The sequence below is a fragment of the Plectropomus leopardus genome, chromosome 10, assembly GCF_026936395.1.
Source record: "Plectropomus leopardus strain MGB_pleo_1.0 chromosome 10, ASM2693639v1, whole genome shotgun sequence".
NCBI lineage: Eukaryota > Metazoa > Chordata > Actinopteri > Perciformes > Serranidae > Plectropomus > Plectropomus leopardus.
In genome coordinates this window covers 37,613,848-37,629,170 of record NC_142185.1, presented here as the reverse complement: position 1 = coordinate 37,629,170, position 15,323 = coordinate 37,613,848, and the positions used below count along the sequence as shown (strand labels likewise).

The 15,323-nt window shown below is 45.1% G+C and overlaps 1 protein-coding gene across 2 annotated transcripts in view; it reads left to right on the top strand.

The window, feature by feature from the left end:
- Positions 1 to 15,323, top strand: part of mylka (myosin, light chain kinase a) — a 69,262-nt gene that overhangs the window by 31,229 nt on the left and 22,710 nt on the right. For both annotated transcript variants that reach the window (XM_088083829.1, XM_088083828.1), the window contains exons 14-19: positions 1,056 to 1,253; positions 1,432 to 1,639; positions 2,373 to 2,417; positions 4,372 to 4,464; positions 6,763 to 7,652; positions 14,030 to 14,146. In XM_088083829.1, coding sequence (XP_087939955.1) covers positions 1,056 to 1,253; positions 1,432 to 1,639; positions 2,373 to 2,417; positions 4,372 to 4,464; positions 6,763 to 7,652; positions 14,030 to 14,146 — 1,551 coding nt within the window. The remainder of the gene's footprint in view (positions 1 to 1,055; positions 1,254 to 1,431; positions 1,640 to 2,372; positions 2,418 to 4,371; positions 4,465 to 6,762; positions 7,653 to 14,029; positions 14,147 to 15,323) is intronic.

Genomic DNA, 15,323 nt, shown 5'->3' with positions numbered 1-15,323 from the left:
CAGCAGAAGTGGACATTTGTCTTCAGCCCACCAGACTCAGGGGACAACATGATGAAAAGCAGTTAGTGAATCAAACGCACAGACACGGCCATTTAGAAAGAGTGAACACATTAAAATCAGTCCATGTCCTCTTCTGTCTGTGATTAAAGCTCATCGGTCACTCTGTTGAGTTCAGAATACTGATGGCACTTATTTTTTCATTTTATTTCAACTTTATTAAACCAGAACAAACTCAAGAGTGTCCTGACTGAGACAGACGGCAACAAAAGTTACAGACGGACAACATGGAAGAAAATACTAAATCAAAATCTACAACTCCAAAACAAACAATAAAACACACAAAATAAAGTTACAACAGAAGGAGGTGGCAACAGGGACAGGGTGTGTCTCTCAGGGTGGAGGATAACTGATCAATTGATCTGATCAGAGCTGATCACATGGATAAATGAGAGGAGCAGCTGCTGAAGAGGAGTGAAAGTAATCTTTCAAACTTAGTGCAGTTTAAGTTTTGCTTTCACTGCGTCTGCTGCTCCACTGCTCTGTCTGTGTCCAGAGTCACTCTGCGCTCCGACAGTGTGGTGAAATCAACAGGCTACTGACTATGCGATTCAAAGTGCTTTACAGTTTAAAGAATCAAAGACAAAAACAACACAGGAAAAAGCAAAACTGGGTCTTATAATAATAAATAATAAATACAATATAATAAAATATAAATTGTAAAATTGTGACAGTAAGATACAACATAAAAGCCAGACTAAAAAGATCAGCTTTTAGTTCAAAAGTACAAATATTTTCGGCTCCTCTCAGATCCTCCGGCAGGCTTCTGCAGCGTTTCGGAGCTTAACGGCTAAAAGTTTTGCACTGGGGGGTCTGAGGAGCCAGAGGCAGCAGCTCATGGTGGGCCGTCACCGATAGATGAGTGTGTGGGAAACTCTAGTTCAGCTATCAGGCCTCAACACCAAGACCAGGACCAACTCCTCAGAGTTCAAGTGTTTCATTCATTTATTGACGAGTATGGATTTTGCGTGCACTAATGAGGTCGTTGTGCTCCTCAGGTCTCCCTCCTCCGGAGGTGATGTGGCTCCACGACGGGCAGGAGGTGACAGAGTCTGAGGACTTCCACCTCCTCAGGGAGGAGAACTGCTGCACCCTGCTGATCCAGGAGGTGTTCCCCGAGGACACTGGGACCTACAGCTGCCAGGCCTGGAACCAGTACGGAGAGGACCACACCCAGTCCAGGCTGACTGTGGAGGGTAAACACACACAGGCTTCAGCCTGAGCTGTCAGTGAGCAGGTCTATTAACAGTCACACCTGCACACAACTTTTAGGCAGAGACTCATCTGTTTTTTTGGGGGCGGGGGGATGGCCCAGCCCAGGTGAAGGTGTCAGGAGTCTTTTTATCTGTGCTGATGGTTGTGTCTCCGTGGCAGAGCCTCAGGACGGCGTCCAGCCCTGGTTCATCACCAAACCCAAACCTGTGAGCGCCGTTGTGGGTCAACACGTCCTCCTGTCCTGCGCCATCGCCGGAGACCCGTTCCCCCAGCATACCTGGACAAGAGCCAACCTGAGCCGACCTCTGACCTCCGGAGGAGACTACGAACTGCTGGAGAAAGAGGACGTCATCTCTCTGCTCATCAGGTCAAACATTTTTATTTCACTTCAGATACCAACCCAACAGCCATCTAACCTGCTTGGGAGCCAGGGAGCCAGGGGCCAGAGGGCCAGGGAGCCAGGGGCCAGAGGGCCAGGGAGCCAGGGGCCAGAGGGCCAGGGGCCAGGGGGGCAGTGGGCCAGGAGCCAGGGGCCAGGGGCCAGAGGGCCAGGGGCCAGGGGGCAGGGGCCCAGAGGGCCAGGAGCTAGGGGCCAGGGGGCCAGGAGCCAGGAAGCCAGGAGCCAGGAGCCAGGGGGCCAGGGGGGCAGTGGGCAGTCACAGCGGGCCATAAAGAGTTTGTGACATTTTTAAGATTTTAGGACGTTTCTAGGTCTTAATGACATTTCTTAGAATTGAGGAAATTTTTTTAATTTTAGGAAATTTCTAGGATTTTAGGACATTTCTCAGATGTTATGACATTTTTAGGACTTTTGGACATTTCTAGGATTTTAGGACATTAGGGTCTTGGCTAGGCCCTCTGTCAGGGTGTGTGGGGGCTCTATTTTGATGCTGTTTTATGCACTCTGGCACCTTTCTGGACACTAAAAGGACAAAAACTATTCACAGAGTCAATCACTTTATTTTTACTGTCAATTAGAAAATGGTTGGGGGGCCACCAGGGGCCCTGTCAGGGGCCAGATTTGTTCCGTGGACTGTAAACTGGGTATCAGTTACTTTATGAAAACTCAGATCCTCCCTTTTCTTCTTGTTCTTGTTCAGGAGAGTTAAAAAGCACCACTCTGGAGAGTACCTGGTCACCCTGAGGTGAGTGAATAACAGCACACGCTGAGGAAACGACAGATATTAGCAGATGTTCGTGTACATCAACATGTTAAAATAATCCTCTGTGATCTACAGTATGCAGAGGGAGTGAGGATTACCCCTCCCCCACCCATAATCTATCCATAATCCATCCATCCACCCCAGACCCCCACCAGCCCCAGTTTATCCCAGTAGCTTCACTTGTTCATTTGAGTATTTATTCTGAGGTTCACATGTCCTGCAGCGGTTCTCAGCTTTCTGCAGGGTCTACAAATCAGACGTAGAGACTAAAGGGACACGGACTCTAAAGAAAGGTGGTTGGTTCTCTTTAAACTATATTAAACCATCAGTGCACATTGACAGGTGTACATTACATGTTCATATAGACACACCAAAGCAGTAAAGGTCAACAGGATAACCCTGGACCAGAGACATGGGGGGCGGGGCTGACTGAGCGCTGTGGGGTCGGGTACAGGCAGCATTAAGGGTTGTTGGGTACTAGAAAGATCCCTGCTGAGTGCAACCAGTATTTAGTATTCTGCTAACAGAGTATGTAGGAGGGTTTCCGTCACAGATCTGCACAAAACGTATATAAAACCCAACATGGAGACGACTGTTTCCACTGACTTCTCTGGTGATAACATCCCAGTAACCATGGCGATGGATGTTCAAACATCAGCAGCTTTATTTCTATTGCAGTCACCGCACTAGCCGTCATTATTTCACATAGGCGTGTTATGGAGCCATGATGGAATTGTGGGTTAAAAATTTTCTCAGAGTTATGTGATGCAATAACAGCTCTTGTAGATACTGCTGCATCATGAGGGAGCCAGTTCCTACCATGGATGTATAATAAATCTGGATACAGCCGTGGGGGCGGAGCCTCATTCATTCCTATGAGAGCTGCTCAGTGACGCATGAAACAGAGAAAACTCTTTTTCCGGGTTTAGAAAAGTGTAAAATACCCGGATCTACCGGCCCATAGAGCAGGGTGGAAGTGAGTAACGACAGCCGAACGCGGCCGAGTGTACCCGAGTGTACCCGAGTGTACCCGAGCACTGACTCCGACTCACTGGCTCGCTCACACAGATGACCCGAGTGCTCGAAGCGAACAGCGCCGGTGCACGAGCATGTCTCTGTAGTAGCTTAGCTTATTAGCAACAGCGGTGCTGTCGGTTTTAATATTTACGTGATTATCAGATAATATTTATCTCTCTCTACACACACACACACACACACACACACACACACACACATATACATACACATATACATACGACTCATCAGGGAATCATATCGTAATCTTGACCGGAGAAATCAAATTAACAGAATCGTTACATGTTGCGCCCATAAAAAGGTAATAAAAGGTGCTGCTTGTAATATTGCCCCGTGTTTTATTACACAGCTCAACTTTAAAAATACTACGTCCAGTACCTCTCAGTAACTGTCTCTAGAGCTCCGCTGCTCACTGATAACCGGTAGTTTGAATACAGACCGTAGACCGTATATACGGTCTGATACAGACACGGTAAGACGTCCATATTACAGCTTTACAGCCAGCAGCGTATGGATGTGATGTAAAATGGTAAAAATGATGAATTGTGATTCAAAAATATCCATTACTGCAGCCAGCACAAAGCACGAAGTTGTGTCAGAAACTCTAAGAGTTACATGCGTGTTCATGCGGTAGAGTCCCGCGTGACCTCACAGCATCACGTGACCTCACAGCATCACGTGACCTCACAGCATCACGTGACCTCACAGCATCACGTGACCTCACAGCATCACGTGACCTCACAGCATCACGTGACCTCACAGCATCACGAGACCTCACAGCATCGTGTCTTTTTATGTGTAGTTTTATGCGAGTGACCGTCATGTCTTCAGAAACTGTTGGTTATATTCTGTTGAAGTGCCGTTGAGCAAAGCGCCGACTCTCTGCCTGTCTGTCTGTCAGGAACAATGTCGGGGAGTGCAGCGCTGTGGCCTGTCTGTCCATCTCTGATGAACAGACAGACAAGACGAGAGGACGAGCAGGAGAGGACAGCAGGTGAGTCCTAACTTTAGACATGAAAGCTCACATGTATAGATCATATATATATATCTTTCAGCCTAATAAACTTCACAGCTCGTTTGGTTCGGATATTCATGTTGCTCAGAGGATGATGTTTACTGTGAGGACGACACACGTTATGACAGAAGATTTACTGCTGCAGGATTTCCATCGTTTTCTAACGTCACTATTAGCTCGAGTATGCTCGACTCACTCTTTAATAGCAGTCCTCCTTTCTTGTCCTTTATGGAGGGTAGGTGCTGACGTCATGCCCCCCCCGAGCACGTCCCCTCAGTCGGACTGAGCAGCAGAACATCCGTCCACCTGCTGGAGTTCAGCAGTGGAATCAGAGAAACTGGGAGTAAAACCAACAATTGTCTGCTCAAGTTAAAGGCAGCTGGACTCCAGCTGACACGTGGCCAGAAATCGTTCATCCCGACATTTATATGTACCTGGTTTTAACTCCGGCAAAATACACGATGCGAAACTTGAAGGCAAACGAAAGCCTCGAAACACACACATTTTAAATTGAATTTATTTAATGAGCCGCGAGATTTAAGAACAAACCGATAATGAGAAAGATGATAAATATCAAATCAGATAATCAGCTGAGAATAAGTCAGTTTACAGTGCTGACAGATATAGATATATATGTATAATTTACTTTTACTGCTACCTGTAATACTTTAGTACATTTAATATGAAATACACTCAGTCCATGTTTGGGTGGATTCACCGGCTTCTCTTTTCTTTTCGTGTCTTTCCCTCTCTTTTCGTGTCTTTCCCTCTCTTTTCGTGTCTTTCCCTCTCTTTTCGTGTCTTTCCCTCTCTTTTCGTGTCTTTCCCTCTCTTTTCGTGTCTTTCCCTCTTTTCGGCAGTCTGTAAACAAAGCTCTGACTGAGTGTTGGATGTATTTGTTCAGTCAGTTTTTCAGCAGCTCTTATTTTCGATGTGCTTTTTGAATTTTCACAGCGTTCAAGCTGACGCTGCCCCCGTCTTTCTGCCTCTCAGTGGGCGTGACCGCAGCGCCTCGGCGTGCTGTGATGTCACGTGCACACCCTCCATTGATGCTCGTGTAACTTCTCCTTTAAGCCAACGTTGCTCTGTGAGGCCTCGTTTAGAAAAGATTTTTTAAAAATCTGCGTTCACATGAAAACACTGTGAGAACGATCCTCGTCTGCGCGGTTCCACAAAAACGACCGAAAACGCTGCACGCCAGGCCAGTAGTTGGCAGCGTAACTTTGTAATGACACACCATAGAAGAAGAAGACCCAAAAAACACCGTTGTCCTGGGAACGAAAGGACAAACCTGTCCATCTGTCTCTCTGTGTCTCTGTCTGTCTGTCTCTCTGTGTCTCTCTCTCTCTGTCTGTCTCTCTGTGTCTCTGTCTGTCTGTCTGTCTCTCTGTGTCTCTGTCCGTCTGTCTCTCTGTGTCTCTGTCTGTCTGTCTGTCTCTCTGTGTCTCTGTCTGTCTGTCTGTCTCTCTGTGTCTCTGTCTGTCTGTCTCTCTGTGTCTCTGTCTGTCTGTCTCTCTGTGTCTCTCTCTCTCTGTCTGTCTTTCTGTCTCTCTCTCTGTCTGTCTCGCTGTCTCTGTCCTATATCCACAGATTCCCATAAACCTCCTCTAATCCGTCCATATCATCTGAACCAATCAGAGACAGTATTTCCTCTCTCTCCCAGCTGGTCACCACTGTTTACACTGTGTGTGTGTGTGTGTGAGTGTGAGTGTGTGTGTGTGTGTGTGTGAGTGTGTGTGTAAGTATGTGTGTGTGTGAGAGAGAGAGAGAGAGTATGTGTGTGTGTGTGTTACAGTGAAAAAAGTGATCTGTGTTTTTGTTTTCGATGGCAAAAAATAATCTGAAACTTAAAAAAGCCACAATTGGTGAAATAAGAAAAGAGAGCTGAAAATAACGAATGTTAGCTGTCCGGTCTTGTGGAGGACGGGGAGGACGGGAAGGAAACGGAGGACAGGGAGGACAGGGAGGACAGGGAGGACAGGGAGGACAGGGAGGTCTGGAAGGAGAGACTCACTTGTGTTTACAACTGTGTGTGCGTGTGTGTGTGTGTGTGTGTGTGTGTGTGTGTGTGTGTGTGTGTGCAGTGGTTCGGGGTGTATGCCCATATAAAGGCAGGCGAGTCACTTGTGATGTAACGTGGACATTTAGAGTGGAGGTCCTCCTCCTCCTCCTCCTCCTCCTCCCAGCTGTAGGGGGAGGAGCTTGTTGTTCTGGGGGGCTTTAATCAGCTCTGTTTACTCCTCCTCTCTCTCCATCTGTCTGTGCTCGTTTTTGCAGCCCTGCAGCCGGAGGAGGAGGAGGAGGAGGAGGAGGAGGAGGAGGAGGAGCAGCTGGTGGGAGCGCAGTGCTGAGAGGAGGCGCCACAGGAGGAGGCGTGGAGCAGAGAGGCAGCAGCAGCGGCCGTGGTGTCAGTCGGCAGTGGCAGGAGGCCAACCAGGAGCAGAAGGAGAACCTGCACCTGCACCAGGAGAAGAAGAAAGAGGAGGACGACCAGGACTCACCCACCGCCGCCGCCGCTCCCCGAGGCCTCCTCAAGCGCTGTGTGGAAACCAGGGAGTGCGGCGAAGAGGAGCTGCGACAGAGGGAGGCACAGCAGCTCGACTTCCGCTCACTTCTGGGACGGCGAGCTTTCGACGCCAAAAACAACCGGGAAGAAGAGTCAAGGGAGGCCGGCCTCGCCGCCGCCGCCGCCGCCACAGAGCAAAGCCACCAGATGGATTTTAAGGCCAACCTCAAAGGTGTCAAAGCCAAGACGGAGGAGGACCGCAAGAGCAACTCCCCGCAGCAGGTCGACTTCCGCGCCGTGTTGGGGAAGAAGGGCGCCGCCGGCAACGGCACCAAACCCTCAGAGACGCCCGCAAAGAACGCCAGCGACTTCCGCTCCGTCCTCGCCAACAAGAAGAAGCCGGGGAGCCCCGAGAAGAACGGGGAGAGCCTGAAGGCGGCAGTGAACAACTGCGTGGACGGAGGGATTAACGAGAAGAAGAGTGGCGGGGGGAAGGCGCCGGAGTTTGTGGAGAAGCTGAAGGATGTGACGGTGCTGGACGGCCAGCGGCTCCGGCTGCAGTGCCGCCTCGCCTCCTCCGACCCCGCAGACGCCACCGTCACATGGACGCTGGACGGGAAGACCATCAAGCCGTCCAAGTTCATCATCCTCGCCAACGAAGGTCAGAGGTCACACACAAACACACAGAAACACAGACACACACACTGAAACACACACAGAAACCCACAGAGTGACGGGATGTAAAGCCTCTCGTGCACTGTTTTTTGGGGACACGTTTAAAGTTTAAATAAAGTTTTTGTAGTTTGACGGAGCGAGCGAGGAGCAGAGACTGAGCTGAAGCGGGCGGAGCTCAGAGGATTCAGACTCTATTAATAGAAGCCAGATCTGAAACAACACAGGATGTGATGTGTGACACACTATTGTTGGTATCTGAACACACACAGGTCACACACACACACACGCAGATCACACACACACACACACACACACAGATCACACACACACACACACAGATCACACACACACACACACACACACACACACACACACACACAGATCACACACACACACACACACACACACAGATCACACACACACACACACAGATCATACACACACACACAGATCACACACACGCACACACACAGATCACACACACACACACAGATCACAAACACACACACACAGATCACACATAGATCACACACACACACACAGATCACACACACACACACAGATCACAAACACACACACACAGATCACACATAGATCACACACACACACACAGATAACACACACACACAGATCACACATAGATCACACACACACACAGATCACAAACACACACACACAGATCACACATAGATCACACACACACGCAGATCACACACACGCACACACACAGATCACACACAGGTCACACACACGCAGATCACACACACACACACACACACACACACACACACACAGATCAAACACACACACACACACACACACACACACACACACATACACCGATCACACACACACACACACACACAGATCAATCACACACACACACACACACATACAGATCACACACACACACAGATCACACACACACACACACACACACAGATCACACACACACACACACACACTATGGTTGGTATCTGAGTCCTGAACACACACACAGAGGTCTGTCTTACTTTAGATATGAGGACCTGCTCTGATTGGCTCGCCCTCAGAGTTCACTGTCAGTTATTAACGGCTCCTGTCAGTTATTAACAGGTCGTGTCAGTTATTAACGGCTCCTGTCAGTTATGAACGGCTCCTGTCAGTTATTAACAGGTCGTGTCAGTTATTAACAGGTCGTGTCAGTTATTAACAGGTCGTGTCAGTTATGAACGGCTCCTGTCAGTTATGAACTGCTCCTGTCAGTTATTAACAGGTCGTGTCATTTATTAACAGCTTCTGTCAGTTATGAACGGCTCCTTACAGTTATGAACTGCTCCTGTCAGTTATGAACGGCTTCTGTCAGTTATGAACGGCTCCTGTCAGTTATTAACAGGTCGTGTCAGTTATGAACGGCTCCTGTCAGTTATTAACTGCTCCTGTCAGTTATGAATTGCTCCTGTCAGTTATTAACAGGTCGTGTCATTTATTAACAGCTTCTGTCAGTTATGAACGACTCCTGTCAGTTATGAACTGCTCCTGTCAGTTATGAACGGCTTCTGTCAGTTATGAACGGCTCCTGTCAGTTATTAACAGGTCGTGTCAGTTATGAACGGCTCCTGTCAGTTATTAACTGCTCCTGTCAGTTATGAATTGCTCCTGTCAGTTATGAACGGCTCCTGTCAGTTATGAACGGCTCCTGTCAGTTATGAACGGCTCCTGTCAGTTATTAATAGGTTGTGTCAGTTATTAACGGCTCCTGGCTCCTGTCAGTTATTAACAGGTCGTGTCAGTTATTAACGGCTCCTGTCAGTTATGAACGGCTCCTGTCAGTTATTAACAGCTCGTGTCAGTTATGAACGGCTCGTGTGAGTTATGAACGGCTCCCGTCAGTTATGAACTGCTCCTGTCAGTTATTAACAGGTCGTGTCATTTATTAACAGCTTCTGTCAGTTATGAACGGCTCCTGTCAGTTATGAACGGCTCCTGTCAGTTATGAACGGCTCCTGTCAGTTATGAACGGCTCCTGTCAGTTATTAACAGGTCGTGTCAGTTATGAACGGCTCCTGTCAGTTATTAACTGCTCCTGTCAGTTATGAATTGCTCCTGTCAGTTATGAACGGCTCCTGTCAGTTATGAACGGCTCCTGTCAGTTATTAATAGGTCGTGTCAGTTATTAACGGCTCCTGGCTCCTGTCAGTTATTAACAGGTCGTGTCAGTTATTAACAGGTCGTGTCAGTTATTAACGGCTCCTGTCAGTTATGAACGGCTCCTGTCAGTTATGAACGGCTCCTGTCAGTTATGAACGGCTCCTGTCAGTTATGAATTAACGGCTCCTGTCAGTTATTAACGGGTCGTGTAAGTTATTAACGGGTTGTGTCAGTTATAAACGCATCATGTCAGTTATTAACGGGTCGTGTAAGTTATGAACGGGTCGTGTCAGTTATAAACGCATCATGTCAGTTATTAACGGGTCGTGTCAGTTATGAACAGCTCCTGTCAGTTATGAACGGCTCCTGTCAGTTATGAACGGCTCCTGTCAGTTATTAACAGGTCGTGTCAGTTATTAACTGTTCCTGTCAGTTATGAACGGCTCCTGTCAGTTATGAACGGCTCCTGTCAGTTATGAACGGCTCCTGTCAGTTATTAACGGCTCCTGTCAGTTATTAACGGCTCCTGTCAGTTATTAACAGGTCGTGTCAGTTATGAACGGCTCCTGTCAGTTATTAACAGGTCGTGTCAGTTATGAACGGCTCCTGTCAGTTATTAACAGGTCGTGTCAGTTATGAACGGCTCCTGTCAGTTATGAACGGCTCCTGTCAGTTATGATTTGCTCCTGTCAGTTATGAACGGCTCCTGTCAGTTATTAACGGCTCCTGTCAGTTATTAACGGCTCCTGTCAGTTATGAACGGCTCCTGTCAGTTATTAACGGCTCCTGTCAGTTATGAACGGCTCCTGTCAGTTATGAACGGCTCCTGTCAGTTATTAACGGCTCCTGTCAGTTATGAACGGCTCCTGTCAGTTATTAACGGCTCCTGTCAGTTATGAACGGCTCCTGTCAGTTATTAACAGGTCGTGTCAGTTATTAACTGTTCCTGTCAGTTATGAACGGCTCCTGTCAGTTATGAACGGCTCCTGTCAGTTATTAACGGCTCCTGTCAGTTATGAACGGCTCCTGTCAGTTATGAACGGCTCCTGTCAGTTATTAGGTTTTCTACCTTTTTTTTACCTTTTTGAAAGCTTAATTTTAGGTAATTTTCTTCTATTTTTTACTAATTTCTTGCTCCTTTCTTCTGAAGTTGCTCAAGTTGCCATAATATACATATGTGTGTATATTATAAATAGTGACTAATCATCTTCAACTTTCGAAATTCAACGAATAATCGCAATTAAAACAATCCTTTGACTGCCAGTACATATCTATACCTATATATATATATATATATATGTATTTAATAACAGCAGTGTTTACATAATTCAAACCATTTATTACATGCTTACATACTGAATGCATTAGCTGTGTTAATGTGTTTCACCAGATAATGAGTTTGTTAATCAATAAAACTTGATCAGTAATGAAAATAATGTTTTTGGGCCAGTTAAAGCAAAGTATTACCCAGTTAATTGTCCAAAACGACAAAGAAGCAAATATTATTTTTGGGAAGTTGAAACCAAATGATTATTGACGTTTTTATCTTTAAGAACTTATAAATGATTAAACTTGATGGATTAAGATGATTGATTTCTGATCAGCTTGATGTTTAATAGATCAGCTCCCTGGTTTCCCCCTCAGCTGTACGACGTTGTCTGAGGCCTCATGATGTCACAATGATGTCACAATGATGTCATCATTCCACAGACGTGTGTGTTGCATTTCCTGGAGGTGAAGAGTCTTCGATGATGCTCTCTCCAGGTGCATCATGGGAAATGTAGGATCATAATCAGCTGCTGATTCGGCTGTTCTCACACAGAAGAGGCTGAGACTCATGGGTAATGTAGTATTTAGAGACGGGCAGGTGGGTTCACCTGTTCACCTTCAGGTCCAAGAGCCAATGGGAAGAGAGATGTGACGTGTGTCTTGTTTATTTGTTTTTATTCAGTTCAAAACAGAAATAAGTGAAAATAAATGAGCTGCAGCGTCACAGAGGAAGTTATTGATCTGTTATTGGGACTAAACAAAACAAGCTGCACATGATGATGAGGATGATGAAGACGCAGCTGAAACATGCTCTGATTTCAGAGCAGAAACAAATGTTCATGTGACGTACAGACAACATGTTGGATTAACGGAGGTCGGTGAGTTCAGGGCGACGTGTTGCAGTGATTCAATAATCAGCAGAAATCAGTCAAAAGTTTAACCCTTGGAGACTGTTTGGTGCATTTTATTTTGTTTTTTAATTATCCAAAAACATAGTAGCATCATGACAAATACCTGGCCTTTAAAGAGTTAAAGTTAATTAATATTTGACATTTATGATTAGGACTGATGGTGGTTAAAAATTGAACTCAATGAATAAAGAAAATTATATTAATATTTAATATTTTTTAAAGCCTGATTTTAAAAAGCGTATTTTGTGCGCAGAGCGATAGGAGTGTGTATGATAATAAAGTGGGCACTAAGGAGTTAAGATTTGTCAGATCACTCAGGGATCAGACTGTATTGATCCAGAGGGACGAGGTTTTTCAGCAGCTGCAGCACAAAGTAGCAAAGAGTAAGCAGATGATTAATTAAGATGATTGAAATGATGCAAAAACCAAATGAAGATAGCACGGTCCTAAAAATGAATCAGACTCAGAAGCAGCTCTGTAATGATTTTTAAATGATCTGTTTATTGTGACACACGAGTCCTCGCTGAGTGATGTCACATCGTCATGACGTCACAAAACAATCACAAACATCAACGAACGATTGGAAAGAGACCGAGGTCGGTCTTTACGTAGATTTTCCATGTTAGACTTCCTGTAGAAATGTTACTTTACAGCTCAGTGGGTCAGTAATCAATAATAATAACAATAATAATAATAATGATAATAATGATAAAGACACGTGATGTCATCGTGATCAAACATTTAAATGTTTGCTGAGCTCAGACTGAAATAAACACAACAATGGAGGTTTAAAAATGTCCTCGCAAAGATAGAACACGCACACACGAACACACACGCGCGCGCACACACACACACACACACACCCACACACACACTGCTGCAGGATTCCCTTTGTATTACAGTGTGTGTGTGTGTGTGTGTTACTGTGTGTGTGTGTAACTGTGTTTGTGTGTGTGTGTGTGTGTGTGTGTGTGTGTGTGTGTGTGTGTGTGTGTGTGTGTGTGTGTGTGTGTGTGTGTGTGTGTGTGTGTCAGACAGCAGTAATCCCCCTCCTGTTATTTCAGTCTGTAGGACAGCCCCTGATCCTTTGTGTGTGTGTTTATCCTACATAGCGGGGACTCTGATCCCACGCTAAAGGTCAGAGGTCGCAGCAGTCCTCACCCAGGTCATCATGTTACTGTCCAGTTTCTTGTCTTGAACTAATTATTTGTACGAACATGGTGTGTATAGTGTATTAATATTATGGTATGTACAGTATATGAGGAGTCCTGTTGCTATGGGTAACAGGGTCCCTGCTGTAAACACGGTGAAGGTCAGTCATGTGTCTCAGTGAGGAGCTGTGAGTGTGCACCCATGTGGCGCCCCCTGTGGACAAACGGAGTGGTGTTTCTGTGGCGGTGTAAAGATCTTCATCTCGCAGCACGTTAGTTTGTTTTGGGATCGAGCTGAAGAAAGATGCACTTTGTTTATGATCCTGCGATGGTTTAACCTTCTTGTTTTTAGCCTAAATGAGCAGCAGTTGCTGCTCACTGCTACGTGCTGTGTGCTAATGTTAGCTGCTAACGAGAGTCTGACGCGGCGGAGCGTCACTCGTTCCTCAGCTGGACGGACGTTTATGTTACTGTGCTGCAGGTAAATGGAGCTGAATGGAGTCAGTCGGCAGGTTTCCATTAACACGCAAACTGCGTGAATTGAAATTGCAAATACAAAATATGATTAAAAAAACGACCTCAATGAAATAAGGACGTCATATTAATGTATAATATTTCTTACAGCCTGATTTTGAAAAGTGTATGTTGTGTGCAGAGTGTTCCGAGTGTGTGTGATATTAAAATGAGATATTAATCACACTCTTCACACATATTTATTTCTGCATTTACAGAAACATCTGATGTGGTCTCTGGTGGTCTCTGGTGGTCTCTGGTGGTCTGGATGTCCTCTCGCAGAGACATCAGAGTGAAACTGAAGCAGCCTGCGAAAAACTCGGCTGTGAACCTTTTTTTAATGTGATGGTAACGTTTGAATGTTTGTCGTTGTTGTTGTTGTGTTGCAGGCGGGCTGTGCTCTCTGACTATAGACAAAGCTCTCCCAGAGGATGAAGGACAGTATAAATGCAGAGCCGAAAACTCGGGAGGAAAAGCCGAGTGTTCCTGTATGGTCCTCGTCGACGGTGAGAACCTGAATCATGTTTACAGATAAATCAACGGCTCCTCCCTCTGAGTCCGCCCAACACGTCAGAGCTTTCTTTATTTGGAAGCAAACCAAAACCAGACGTCACTAAAATACAGATTTAAAAGACGCAAAAAATGTTGTGATTACAGTATTTAAGTGTCTGTAATTGTCTGAGAGGATCCTTTAATATCCATAACAAAATCATTAAAAAAAATATCAAAAATCCTTTAATGCTCTTCAGACTCCAACTTAACCTTTTCATGACTGTTTTATTTTTGTATTTAATTCAGAGCTTCTTAATGTCTCTCAGTTTGTCTCTACACTTTCAGTCACATCTGAGTTCTTACATTTCCTTTGAAGAAACAGAAACAAAAATAGATCGTACAAGTAAAAAGTGAAACTCCATTCTGACTTTTCTCACTCATTTGTCTGTAATTTAGTTTTTAATAAAGACTCCAAATCAATCAATCCAAATAATTTCATTGAACATCCGTCTGATTCATCCATGATTACTATTTCTCAGATTATCCTGATATCAGTCCAAAGTTTTTTATTTAAATGCAAAAAAATGAAATAAAATGTTATTAAACAAAATTAATAATCAGAATTTGATACTAAGACTACTTCTAATAATAACAATAATAGCACTAATAATAACAATAATAGCACTAATAATAATAATAATAATAATAATAATAATTTTAATAAGAATTCATATTTATTTTGTACATACAGTTTTTTAATTTTTGATTTTATTAAAATGTTAGTATGTTTTCTGTGTGTAGTAAAATGTTCTGACTGTGAGTGGAGATTATGTGTAACATGTAAAACTCTGTCTTTGCCTTGTCATAATTGTAATAATTTAATCTTTAATTCGGCTCATAGTCGAAACAATGCTGACTTTTATTCTCGGAGAAAAAAAAAACATCCCCCTCCTCCTGATGATTTCCCAGGATTCCTTAGCCGTCTGCGTCTGCTCGCCGTTTCCTGTAATTAGAATAAATGGACACAAACAGGCGGTCTGCTGTTTACCAAACAGCTCTGAACGAGAGTCCTGGAAACCAGCGTGCAGCAGAGCATGATGGGAGTTCAGTCATGGAGGTTGATCCTCTGAGGAACAGGAAGTGACATCACAGCCCAGCAGCTGAGAAATGACCATACAAATAAATAAACAG